The 13,281-nt window shown below is 40.2% G+C and overlaps 1 protein-coding gene across 3 annotated transcripts in view; it reads left to right on the plus strand.

Annotated features, from left to right (window-relative positions):
* Positions 1 to 13,281, plus strand: part of nup214 (nucleoporin 214) — an 87,485-nt gene that overhangs the window by 58,398 nt on the left and 15,806 nt on the right. The window contains exons 30-32 of one of the 3 annotated variants that reach the window (XM_071896744.2): positions 4,994 to 5,061; positions 5,180 to 5,357; positions 9,550 to 9,702. In XM_071896744.2, the coding sequence (XP_071752845.1) occupies positions 4,994 to 5,061; positions 5,180 to 5,357; positions 9,550 to 9,702 (399 nt within the window). The remainder of the gene's footprint in view (positions 1 to 4,993; positions 5,062 to 5,179; positions 5,358 to 9,549; positions 9,703 to 13,281) is intronic. The other 2 variants (XM_071896745.2, XM_071896747.2) reach the window with 2 other exon arrangements.

Below are 13,281 nucleotides of genomic sequence, written 5' to 3' on the forward strand. Positions count from 1 at the left end.
CATTCCTTGCCCCTTGGTAAAAAGAGTGAGCGTGTCGCTGTCCAAGGGGATTGGAGGTGTGACAGTGACTATGAGATTTGGGGTGGAGTGACAGTCTCAAAGAAAGAAGGGTGGAGATGGTGTACATCCTCTCATCAACTAAGGCACGATGATTGCTACTGAGACGTAGCTTTTAAATGAGCAAGGAATCATGTTTGTACATTTTAACTTGCAGTTTAAGTCCTAGTCAAGAAAAAAAATTAACACGTACTAAATTTAAATTCAACTTGAGCATTAGGTCTATTTTTGGACCTTTGTGTGTGTCCCCATTTTGTTGTTTCCCACAATGTGTTCGGTTGTATGTTCTATGTAGTACGCATGGGCAAATAAACTCAAATGGGTTTGCATTGTGATTGAAAAGTCCACTTTGTATCACCGTACTTGTAGCCTAAATACAGAGAGGAAGGCAGTGCAGTCATGGCTTTGGATCCCTGATGTATCCAATCGCCCAACCCTAGGTGGCAATGAGGGAGTTGCCCCATTCCCAAGGATTCCCTGAATTCCCAACTACTCTAACACACACACACACACACACACACACACACACACACACACACACACACACACACTCAGGGCTGTGTAGGCCACAGACATGGACAGCTGATCTTAATGTATCAGCTCAGCAGTTAGTCACAGGCTGTCACTGACCTGACTCCTGACTATGCTGGGGGTCTGGCTTCCCAAAGTCAGCTTATTCTGTTGTATAACAGTGGGTTAAGAAAGGGCATGGCAAGTCATATAATAGCGACTAGAAAATTTGTGTCGGTGGAGATATGTGTTAAGCCACTGTAATTTTTCTAACGTTTGTCATTCCCCACAGCCTTCATGCCGTTTCAGTGTAGCTGCAAAGGAGAAGGAATAGAATGGGTGAAATGATATTTCTCAATAGGAAAAATAATATTTCCTCTCTCATTTAAACACACACTCATTCACGCACACACACACTTTTCAGATATGCCTGCAGGACAAAGCATTGTTTCTGTGGGAACATCACCAGGATGGGAAATGTGTCTTCAAGGGAGGATCATCACACAGGGGATAACACTCCTGCCTTTGTTTTTTTGTCATTTTGTATTAGAAAATTTAACCAGGGAGAGTGGATTAGGTTATCAATGGAGCTACTCATAGATAATATAAAATTTCCTGATCTCAAGTTAACATCGGTCCTGGACAGTCTGTCTTTTCTAACTTGGCTAGATTAAAGTGGAGATGTAACATTCAGATTCAAGAACCACCTGCACAGCAACTTTTAATTGATAGACTTTATATAACTGAACATATTCAACTATTTGAAGTTGAGCAGTTGATACCAATATGTAAGCCCTTTTTGCATGAGTCATATTACCTGGACACATCCTCTGATTGGTAATAATCACTTTGTCATCGAGTTTAATCGAGTTTGTGGCAATCTTCCATGACTGAAATTGGTAATGTAAAAATTGGAGCAATCATACAATGTGCCTACATTACAGTCTAGAGGTCTGCACGAGTTGTGGTGGCCCGTGGGTCTCCTCACAGATGGTCTTGTTATGTTTTTTTTTGTTTTTGTTTTTGTTTTTTTCAATAGCCGTGGGCGGGCGTGGGCAGGCAGGCACGTATGAACCTGCAGACATTATGTGGAAATGATGCATGCAGGCTTACAAATTTTAATTCCACTAGGAAATGTTTTCTGTAGTTGTCACGTTTTAAACTATCCACAGAAAACCAAGACGTTTTTACAAGCGTTTATATAAATAACTAACTAACTAAATAACTAAATCTATATTCGCACAGGTGATTTTTCTAATTCCCAAACGTCTATTTTTAAGAGCAAATGCAACTAAAATACTTGCATTGTTGAGTCCTATTGCCAAGCTGCACTAAATTTGACTCTGCTAATCGGTAGCATTACATTACAATGCTATACGCTGTGGCATTTATGATGTGTTTGTGGCCCTTCCTTTTTTTCCTCCCTGTAGGGCACAGTGCCTGAAAATAGTTATACTAAGGTTTGCTGCTCAGAGGTAATGTCCATTGCATGTTATTGTTGTAGTTGTTGACTGGGGGTTGACTACCAGCACTTACTTGGGACTGCAATTGTTTAGCATGGTGTATAAGGTTGATACCGTTTCAAAAGATTAAACAGGTTTGGCACAGATCTTTGACACCGTTTACAATCCATACTTCTGTTTCTTGTCAGACTTTAAGTAGCAAAAATGTTTTTGTACTGGTGAACTTGAATGGCCTCTCATTAATAATCTCTTGCTCATTAGAGCTAAATTTAAGGGTTGAAGCCATGGGGATGTCTCTCTCTTTGCTGTCACTTCAGCTTTTGTTGTGAGGGACAGTCATTTTGTTCATAATCATTGCTAGCCTAATAAATGTTAACAACCAAAACAGTTGTCCATGTCACAGATTTTCCCCCAGGAAAGTGGTTAGTGGAGGAGCTAAATGCCTCAGAGGGAGGGGGCAGCTGAGCCAATAATAATCACAACCAAGGAGCTTTGCTAAGTCAAGCAAGCTGGATAGGCTAATTGGTGTGATGTGTAATTTCATAACTGAAAAGCCAGTAGAGGCATCTAAAGCCACCAATGATGGTCACTTGCTCCATGGGAATGGTTGGATGAAATCCATCCTGGATTGACACATCTGAAATAAGTATGAAAGCAGAAAGAAATCTCTATTGAATGTACCAGAAATGTAATCATTCAACACACACACACATTACTGCTGGCTATTTGCACATCTCAATTCACTTTAGAAAAATGCCTTGTCTAAAGATAAAATAGTGCATTCTTTTAGATTTTAAAGTTGCCAAGCCAAAACAAGCCTTGTGGTGCTCTGTCCTCATGGCAGCTAAGGTTATCCTGCCTGTAATTGGTCCTGAGCACCTACACAAAGGTCAAAAGTCTCCCTTTCTGTCCTGCACAGTCTACAAAATATCCCTGTGAACAATAAATTGACTTAACTGAAACATAAATTTATACAGCTTTATACAAAATTGGTAACATTTATATTTATTTTTCATCTCACTGTGTCCTGTTTTATGAGCCACCCACTATAGTGATCTATAGTGACTAGCGGCAGAGTGATCTTTTTGGGATTCCAGCCAGACACAGCCAAGATTTCCCGACTGGGGAAAAAAGCTTAATATACTTTTTCTGCTTTTTCCCTGACACTGAGACTTGCTGCCTTGATGAAACCTGCTACAAACACATAATGGTAACTGAGTCTGACAGACTCAACACACTGCATCTCACCTTTTTGAGATAAGTTAATAAGGCCCGAACAACACAATCTTTGCTGAGTGAATTCGAGCCTGTCTTTGTCTGGAGGTCGTCTTAAAGGATAAGGCTGGTGTTTTTTAATGCATTGCTTACCGTCAACAAATCCTATGAAAATAACAAAATCAACAATGCGTTTGCTCTACTCCCGTTACTTTCTGACATCCCACGTACCGTTTTTAGCCGTCAACCCGGAAGTCATTGGCTCCAATTGTAAGCTAAAAACGTTGAAATACAGCTCACAAAGACATAGTTTCAATTTTAAAAATCACTAACTGTTACCACGAAAAGTCAGGCTGTTGTAGTTATTACCAAATCAAATTCAAATGGGAACAAATTCTTCATTACACCGGGGACTATTTTCGGTGCTATGAAACTACTTTCCTGAGATCACAAACCTCTTTACAGCTGGCTTATTAAGTTGTTTGAGGAAAAAGTCGGCTGGCCCGGTGCATCGCGATGATGAAATATGCTGCCCAGAGCAACGGCATGGCTCTTTGACGTGTTTTTAACCATTTTTTTTTAATACAATGGAGTTCTATGGCTGCTGGGACATGGCTTCATTGGGCATCGGCTACATGGACGAGACTTGTTGGCAAAACAAAATCATTGCTGATTTTGTTATTTTCATAGGATTTGTTGACGGTAAGCAATGCATTAAAAAACACCAGCCTTATCCTTTAAGTCTGGGGTTTTATGTTGTTTTTTTTTTAAATGTAGGCCAGTGTATAATATTTCAGACTTTATTTTAGGCCCTCTGGAATTAAGCAGGGGCACTGTGCCTTCGCTATAAACATTTGGGAGAAACTAAGTTGTGTTGCTGTGGTTGGTGTGTACCTCTCACTGTGCAACCTAACTTGCGTAAAAAGTAGCTCTATTTTTACCACACAGTGAGCTGTTCGTGTGTCCGCTTGCTGTCAGAGTGTGGAAGAAAAATGATACACACCTAACTGAACATTTTTTTTAAAATATGTTTACATTTATTACCCACTCAAATTCATTAATGAAACATAGCTTGTAGTCACTATTAAGTCTTAATAGTTATTAATACTAATTTGTATTCAGGGTTACAGGGAGGCTGGAGCCTATCCCAGCATGCATTGGGCAAAAGGCAACCCTTGACAGGTCGCCAGTCCATCAAGGCCCAAATGCACACAGTGCTGTTGTACATAAGTATTTCCTTATCTGTGTAGCTCACAGAAAAAGTACAGTATCCCTCTTTCCCACTACTTCCCTAACCTGGCTCCTATCGTTCACAGTTTCAATTGCAATGCTGTAGGCTTAGGCTGAATACATGGCACACATTTGCAAGAGGAGGCAGCAGGGAAAGGTGCTGGCATCTGTGTACAGTGGTTGGATCTACAGTGGGCTACCATTGTGGACATTACCACAGAAAAAAGGGAAGAGCTTGGGGATTTATTTTCATGCTTTACTATGCCTTTCCCCCTAGGCATCTGTAACCTACAAGGAAAATTGTGCTCCTGTCACTTTATTCTAATGCCACTGGAATGACACCATCCAGCTGCACACCTACAGAGTTCATAGAATGCAAGATTTCATAGGATGGAGCCAACTCCATTGTTCATTGAATGTTCACACATCTGGTTTCACAGGCTATGCGGCTGTTAGTAGGACAGAGTTCGCAGAATATGTCTATCTTCACTGTATTTTTCCTTTCCCTCTCCTCACAGCTTTCGGCAGCTCCTCCACCAGCTCAGTGTTTGGCCAACAGCCTAGTGGGGGGAATGTGTTTGGACAGGTATTGTCCACTGATTGTTCATTTTACTTCATGGAGCAGCCTATAAATAGCATGGTACTACAATTCATATTTATCCCATTCTCCTGGACACCTTGCATGACAAAGATTTCTCTCCCAGCAGCAGCCGTCATCTGGTGGGAGTCTGTTTGGTTCAAGCTCAGCCAATGCAGCGGGCTCCTCTGCTGGTGGAGGGTTCTTCAGTGGCCTGGGGGGTAAACCCAGTGAAGATGCTGCCAACAAGAACCCATTTGGCACCACCGCCTCTCCCGGGGGTTTTGGCCAGCCTGGTCAGACAGGTAGGCTTACACAATGAATAAAACAAGACTGTAATGCCTTTAATTAATTATTAAAGGATACACAGGCACTTATTAAGAGTGACACTGTTCACATTCAAAACTGTCTGTATTAGAACAAGAAGCTTTCAAAAGTGATTTATTTACATATCAAGGAAGTAAGACAGGAAGGACTATTGTTACTAGCAAATGGAGTTACAGACAAGATCCCTGTTGGCTCCAAAATCAGGGATAGCCACTGCTTACCAACTCATTACATTGTTGGCCTAGCAAGTTACACAGCATGAGTTTGACATGTTCGAGGGGGTTGAACACATAGGCTACGATGTAAGCTATCGCTATGTATCACATTTTTCCTCCAAACAGCCAAACAACTCTGTGTCCAGGCGCTTCGGTTCTGCAGCTATAATGTATGTGTATATTTTCTCCACCACCAACGGCGCACAGCCTCTCTTACGCACAGAACAGAAGAGGCTGAAAACAACTCCGCTTGTGTGACTGGCATTTCATAAAATTTTGAAATGCCACAGGACCGTGGTAAAAATCTTAAAGTAAAAAATCTAGACGTGTTGGGAAACAAGAGCCGAAGCAAATGGGAGGCAATCGCATCAAAGTGTAAGCAGAGCTTGATTTAGTGGTCTCTGACTGGCCCTCTCTCACCAAGTTCACACGTGCCTGTGTTCCGTCTCTGTGATTGGTTAAGACGCACCACCCAAATCCAGCAGCAGGCACACTCTCTAACTTTTTTCTTTTCCTTTATGTTTTGCCATTATCTTCTGTCTTCTTTTGCCGGTGGTTGCGGTTGTCTTGGTATTGATCGATTTTACACTTGTTATTGTCTTCCGTTATGCTCAAAGTAATAAGGACTTGTAGTTGTAAAATCATATCACGCTGAGTACAACGCAAATAGTAACCCTTTGGGCTAGAAATTAAATATAAAAAGTTTTATAGCCAGGGAGATGTGATGCATTAAGAGGAATCCAGCTCAGTTAGACTTTTTGCAAATCTAGCATGAAAGAAAGAGGCATTGTAGCCTGTGTGAAGTGCAGGCAAATGCTCCCTAGTCCCAAACTCAGTCCCGTTTTTTTGCGGGAGCTAGAGGTTTCTCAGGTTATGCTCTCCAATAAGCCTATTTTGTCCCAATTCTCAACATTTGACTCATCTCATAGGAAGTTTAATTGCTGATAAAACAGCTTTTACATCATTTGTAGTGAAGCCTGCAGCTTTTTTGTCTCTTGAAAAGTAAAAGGATGTGCACATTTTTGAAGTTTATTCTAGGAAGAACAGAGATCTAAGGGTAGGCATTCAAATCAACATTTTCAAGCTGATTTAGAGGTTATTGGTAGAATTATCAGTGTATTACTGTAGAATTTAATGAATTAACGGGGAGAAACGCTTAGTCTTTACACAGTGACTACCAAAACAGTGACTAAATGACTTTAAATTAGTCAATTATGCAGGCACAGCCTATTGGTTATGTGCAAAATACATTAGCCGTGCACCTATGACCTAACAGACGTTGACATGCTGAAATCTTGTAAATATTTGTAGCTCTGTGCACCAATAAATGACAAATATCAGAGGGCGTTTACCGATGCCAGAGTGGCCTGATTCAGTGATCTCATATTGAAGAATTGCTATAATCCAAGACGTGTGTTCAAGATAATAGACTCTGTCATCAGCCCCTACCCCAGTAAAAGTACTGAAGCAACTGCAGAGAACTGAGCAAGCTTTTAAAAAATGTTTTTACCAAAAAGGGTGAGCATTTAATGCTCCAAGTCACTCCCCACAACTAGGTTATATGTTACCTGTTTTGAACCCATTTCTCTTTCATCTCTATCAGAAACATCTCTATCAGTCTCACCACATTCCCACTTGATGTTGTTCCTACAAAATTCCTGAAAGAGATCTTTGACACAGTTGTTCCTGGTATTTTATTGATAATCAATAACTCTCTGGCAACTGGCACTTTCCCCTCTATTTTCGAAAATTCTGTAGTTCAAAATCATATTTTCCTAGTGGGCCGCAACGTGTTGGTGCATTTTCCGTTTTCCACTGAACGTTTCACGTCTTCGAAGTTTCTCTGACAGCTGAGAGTGAGTGAAAGTTGGCTTGGTCCTCTGCCTTGAAACTCATTCTTTTAATATAGGGCTAGTGCTTGTCATGATGCATCCTCAAATGTCTGCCATTAACAGTCCAAGAACCAGAGGATTTGGGTAAGTTATAGGACAACCAGCCATCCATCCATTAATGGACCCCTTTCATCTGCTTTTTGATCTGATTATACTTAATCAGATTCTTGTGAAAAACTGTGCTTTAGACAAGTATGAAAGTGGCTCCTAAAAATTAGCTGTAGCTGCCCCTGGAGTTCATAATGTATTAAGCCTGGGTCTGTGAAAGAGTTGAAATGACTTGCAGGAAATCAACCCTCTGACCACCTACACTCACTTTATTAGGTACACCTTGCTGTTTACGGAAATGTCTCACTCCTCCAGACATTGAGTCATGTATAAATAAAGCATAGTATAGAGCACGCTGACGGGGTTGAGAGGTTCAGTTACTGTCTGACTAAATATTAGAATGGCAAAATGCATGATTTAAGCGACTTTGATCGTGGTACGATCATTGAAACCAGATGTTCCAGTTCCAGCATCACATAAATGGCCATCCTCATGGGAGTTTTGTGCACTACACTGTCTAGAGTTTACTGAGAGTGGTGCATATAGTTAGCTGCAGTCATGAGGGCGAAAATGCATACGAGGTGTATAGAATAAATAATTTAATTGACTTTCAAATTTAATTTAATTGAACATAGAGCAACAGTGTTTCATACTATCAATTCTTGTAGTTTCCGCTCTTTTAAAGGGTCTAAATGAACTTTTTTTTTACTTGAAAGCACCGATGCTCCAAATTTCAAACTTTGGAGCACCAGCAAAAATGTAGATGCACCCCAAAAAATAATACAATGGAAAATCATAATATAATTTCATAATCTGGATATTCTGGATATCCAGATATAGAAAATGGAAACAAACATCAACCCTAATTATTTGTATAAAATGCCAAATGATAAACAAATATTAATATACATCACTCTTACCATCTGTTGTTGACATGGCTTCCATCTTCTTCACAGCCTAAACCGCACACCCACCAGTGCGTCTAAATTTAAATTCACACAATTTCAATTTTGGTTGCATCTCGAAGCCAGAGCCCTGTCTTTTACATACATAGCTACCATAGAACTGCATTGAGAAGAGGTGAAAAACTTCTGATCTGATCTTGCTCCTTCATAAAGCGTTTGAAAATGGCCAGCTGCTTTTCAGAGGCTGGCTCTTCATGAACCTATATGAAAGTATGTGTGCCAGAAAGTTAAATGTTCTACCAGAGTGAAGCATCTTTTCGTATGGGTCTTTAAACGTTGCCTTTAGTTACATGGTCTTGTGTGAGCACTGAGCTGATCCAAGGTCAGTGAGTAACACCAAATTGACAACCAATTAAGGGAGAGACATGCTGTGAAGCTCAAATGAGGCAAGAAAGACCAAGGTCAGTGATTAAGTTTGTGGTTGTTGTGACACTCCCTGAAAGTGTTATTCTCACCATGTTCCAGGGATGAACATTAGAGGAGCAGAGAGAGAGGCAGTTCTAGAGAAAAGTAGTGTATATTGATATATTAGTACTTGGTTGAAGTCCAAACCTTCAGACTTATAAGGATGCAGTACGAGACAGAATATTTGCATTGTGGGCTTGCCAGCCCACAGTGCCCAATAGTGTTCTTCTCGGCGCTACTCCAAGAAATCTGAGGTGAAGAGGTGATATCCCCCCTGGAGTTGGACAGAACCCATTGCAACCTGGCACCCAAGCCTGTCACTGGGTGAAATATATCAGATAGTGGGCAGCCACAGGTGGAGAGAAGACTGAAAAGTCCTCAGTGCTCTCTAGCCTACATAAGAGGCTATTTAATATCTACCATCTCTGCACTCTGTGTTGGTAGGATCTAGCAGACAAGTTTAATGAGCACTCTAAATTAAGACTGTTCAGAGATTCTTTTAATCTCTGTACACAGATTGTGGATTGAGTGTTGAGTCTGCTCTGCTGTAACTAGAAACCATTGAGCAAGACCACTAGAAACAGTAATGCCCTCATTTTACCATTCTTGGAAATCCTTAATTTAATCGGCCCATTTCTCTGCTAGGTGCCACTAGCCTGTTTGGGAACAGTGGTGCCAAGGCCTTTGGTTTTGGACAGTCCTCCTTTGGGGAGCAGAAACCTAGTGGGACCTTCAGCACTGGAGCAGGGAGTGTCGCATCCCAGGGCTTCGGCTCCTTCTCCCCCGCGGGAAAATCAGGTACAGCTATCCCCACATTCCCTTATATTCCAATAGTACTTTTATTCATCAGCCTTTAATGTATCGTCCGGAAGCTACTCTAAACAACTACACAAAGGTGATGTCTGCTTGTACTCTGCTGTTCACACAACATCAGATTATTTGTCATCCTGACTTTTTGAAGCCAGTGGCCTTGTTTCAGTGTGCTGTTCATAAGGTAATTAGAATTGAGCCCCGGGCCTAGTAAATGTAGTACCATTATTAGGTCATTTGAGTCTGTCTTTAATCATTTAATTATGTTGGTCATAGCATGCACACACACATTCATCTGGTAGGCTTGGAAAGATGCTGGTGGTGATGTTTGGTATTCTTTCACACACTCAGTCTCTGATTGTGCTCTGGCTTAGTGATTATTAGGTTCAGTGATAGAGGGGCTGGCAATAATAGATGAGCAACCCCAATAAACCCTGTTCTCGATACACACACATACATTCACCGTTTTGCTTAGCAGCCCACTCCTGACATTGTGTCCTCCTTTGTCATCTGAGTTACAGCAAGAGTCCCCTTATCTCCCCACACCAGCACAGCAGAAAGTGGGGTAGTAGATGCTCTGTCATTACATGCCAGAAGTACTGTTGAATGCACCATTACCTCTCAACAATGCTAAGTCATAGTACAATGAGTGAAAGATGTCACATATTTCAGTGTCGGATGCATATTTATTATATAAAAAGTATGTAATTATTTGTTCAAACCATATCATTTCAGAACTATTGTTTTTATTATAAGTGATCTTGGAGCAATTTTACACAAGAATCCTTACTGTTAGCCATGTGACAGGAACCTGGAAAGTTCACATAAGAACTCCAAGCTATGCAGAGAGCTTAGTAAGTCTCCCCTAAAATGTTGATAGTTTGACGTTTCCGGTCACTAGTACAAAATTGTGGCCTTGGGAAATTGAAAGCCAAGGTTATTTTTTCCATAGTCAGCCAAGCTATTGCTTGTTAAATAAGTTAAAATTGATTTTCAATAATTCCAGACAACAATGGCATTAACATAAATTTTCACAATGGCATATGTGCCAGCCATGTTTAATATATAGCCTATAATTGGTTTGTGCTGAAAATCTGATTTAAAATTAACTGTTTTAACCAGTTTTACAGCTGCTGTTTAATCAAATACTAGAGTGGAATGCTATCTCATTGCAACTTATCAATTAATAAAAAAAAATAAGCATCCACTGCTTCTCCATTATGTCATTCATAGTTTCACATGTATAGAACAGTAGTGTGTATGCAGGTTTTCATTTCAATCAGTCACTATAGCAGCTGATTTCAATGATCAGTTCCTCCTCTCTGGAAGGTGTGCTAATTAGTGAAAACAGCTGCTCTAGTGTTTGGTTGGAATGACAACCTGCTTACACATGGTTCTCAATCCAGTTTTGCACTGTATTCTGGCATTTAGAAATTACACTTACTGTCCTGATGGGAACACTACAATTAAAGGTCAAAATTTCAAGCTTTGAAAGGCCATAACTGCTACATCACCCGTCCAATTTTTATGAAACTTGTCAAAACAAATCTGATTTGAAGCCTATAACTTGAGCCAAGCATGTGGTACTTGTCTGTGCCATTTGCCTCAATTTAACTTCTCTATTGTTCATACCAGTTAAGAACACATGAAGAAATAGCTGAATATGAGCATTGAGACAAAGGTTTGCCCTAATTAGTTCATTTTGTTATGCTAGGGTCTCTGAGCAAGAGTAACTGCTGGCTATGATTCATCTCCTTATAACCATGAAACCACGTTTTGGTGTTGTTTCCTGTAGTTGGTTCAGATTACGTTTTCACTCATAACAAACCTAAGAAACTAGCATTGCAGTTTTCCCGCAAGAGGACGTCTGCAAGGCGTCTCAGTGTGGTTATTTGGTGTGCACCCAAGTTCGAATGGCATAGTTCTCACCTGCACAAACAAACTGAAATACAGGAGTAAATACTCCAAAGTTTGAATAAACTGTTCCAAGCATACTTGGTGTGAATTTGCCTTAACAGGACAATGACCTCAAGTGTGCAGCCAAATCAACACTGTCTGACTTCAAAACAAAAATGTGAAAGTCCTTGACTGGCCCAGCCAAAGCCCGCACTTGAATCCCATTGAAAATCTGTGGAATGACTTCACGATAGCATTCACAGATGCTCTCCATCCAACTTGATCAAGCTTATGCAAATCTGCAAGAGAGAATGGGAGAAAATCCCAAACCCGAGATGTGCCAAGCTGATACAGACATATCTAAGAAGACTCGAAGCTGTAATGACTGTCAAAGCTGCTTTTACAAATTAGTGACTAAGGGGGGTTGAACTTACTTAAATATATATCTGCATTTTAGTTTAAATTTTTTTTTTATGCTAAAATTTCAATGAACATGTTTTCACTTTGTCATTATGGGGTATTTTGTGTATGGTGCGATTTGTGTAGACTGACAAAAAATCTCAATTTAATCTGTTTTGAATTCAGGCTGCAACACAACAAAATGCAAAAAAGTCACAGGGGTTGAATATATTCTGAAGGCAATGTACATTAGCCCATGTTGGTAGGAATGGCCAAATTTGTGTTTTAATTCTGTAATTAAAAAATGTTGACTCGTCTCTGTCAAGAAAAAAATGTTACACGTCTCTATTGCAAAAATGGGGCTTTAGTATTTGTTAATTACAGGCCACCATAAGCTGTGAGGTCGATAAAAGTTGTAGATTACATAATTCCCCTCTAAAGAAATATGAACCAGGGAGTTCTTTTAGTATTCTATTTATTTTTACAGCACAGGAGCAAGATCAGGTGTAATTAGGTGGGAATTTAAACACCCAGTAGTAGCAGAGTGTAGGACATCTGATTGACTGAGTGACTGAAAATTTGAGCTTTTTTTTTTTCCCTCATATCTTCACGCAACATGACTATCACTCTACAGCTGAGGTACAAAACCTAAGGCCATAACGTATGACTGCTAATGGGAGCAATACCAAACACGTGTTCAGTTTATTATCTTATATTGCAGCAGGGGCGGATTTTAGTTGTGAAAAAAATAGACTAGACTAGTTGTGAAAAAAGCTGAAAAAATTGACAGCTGGCCTATTTAAATCAACCACAAGGTTTAAACTGCCTGCTACCTTCCTACATACTAGCTCCTAGCCTACTTAGCAGATTAACAATTTCGACTGGATCAACTACAGATAAAATTAAATGTAGAACAAGTTTAAGCACAAAGAATTAACTTAATCCCTCCCAGATAGGTTACTTGGTTTCCAAGATGGAAATTGAGTTTCTTTAATTTGAACCTTTTGCTATGCGTATAACATAATAGTATAGCCATAGCTAAGCTATTCCCTAGCTCCACTGGGATATTGGTACCACTCAACACACTAATGCCCTATCACTGGCCTACGTCCAGGGGATGTAATCTTGTTACATTAGCACAATCAATTATTTACTGGGGCATGCTGGTAGCCAGGCTGTAATTTCAGTACTCGCTTTTTTCCCTGCTACTCCTACCTCTGAGGCTTTGAGTGGGTGGCGAGTCCTGTCATGCACCTGTGAAAATGTGTTGTT

Source organism: Centroberyx gerrardi, chromosome 2 (assembly GCF_048128805.1).
Source record: "Centroberyx gerrardi isolate f3 chromosome 2, fCenGer3.hap1.cur.20231027, whole genome shotgun sequence".
In the NCBI taxonomy this organism is placed as follows: Eukaryota; Metazoa; Chordata; class Actinopteri; order Beryciformes; family Berycidae; genus Centroberyx; species Centroberyx gerrardi.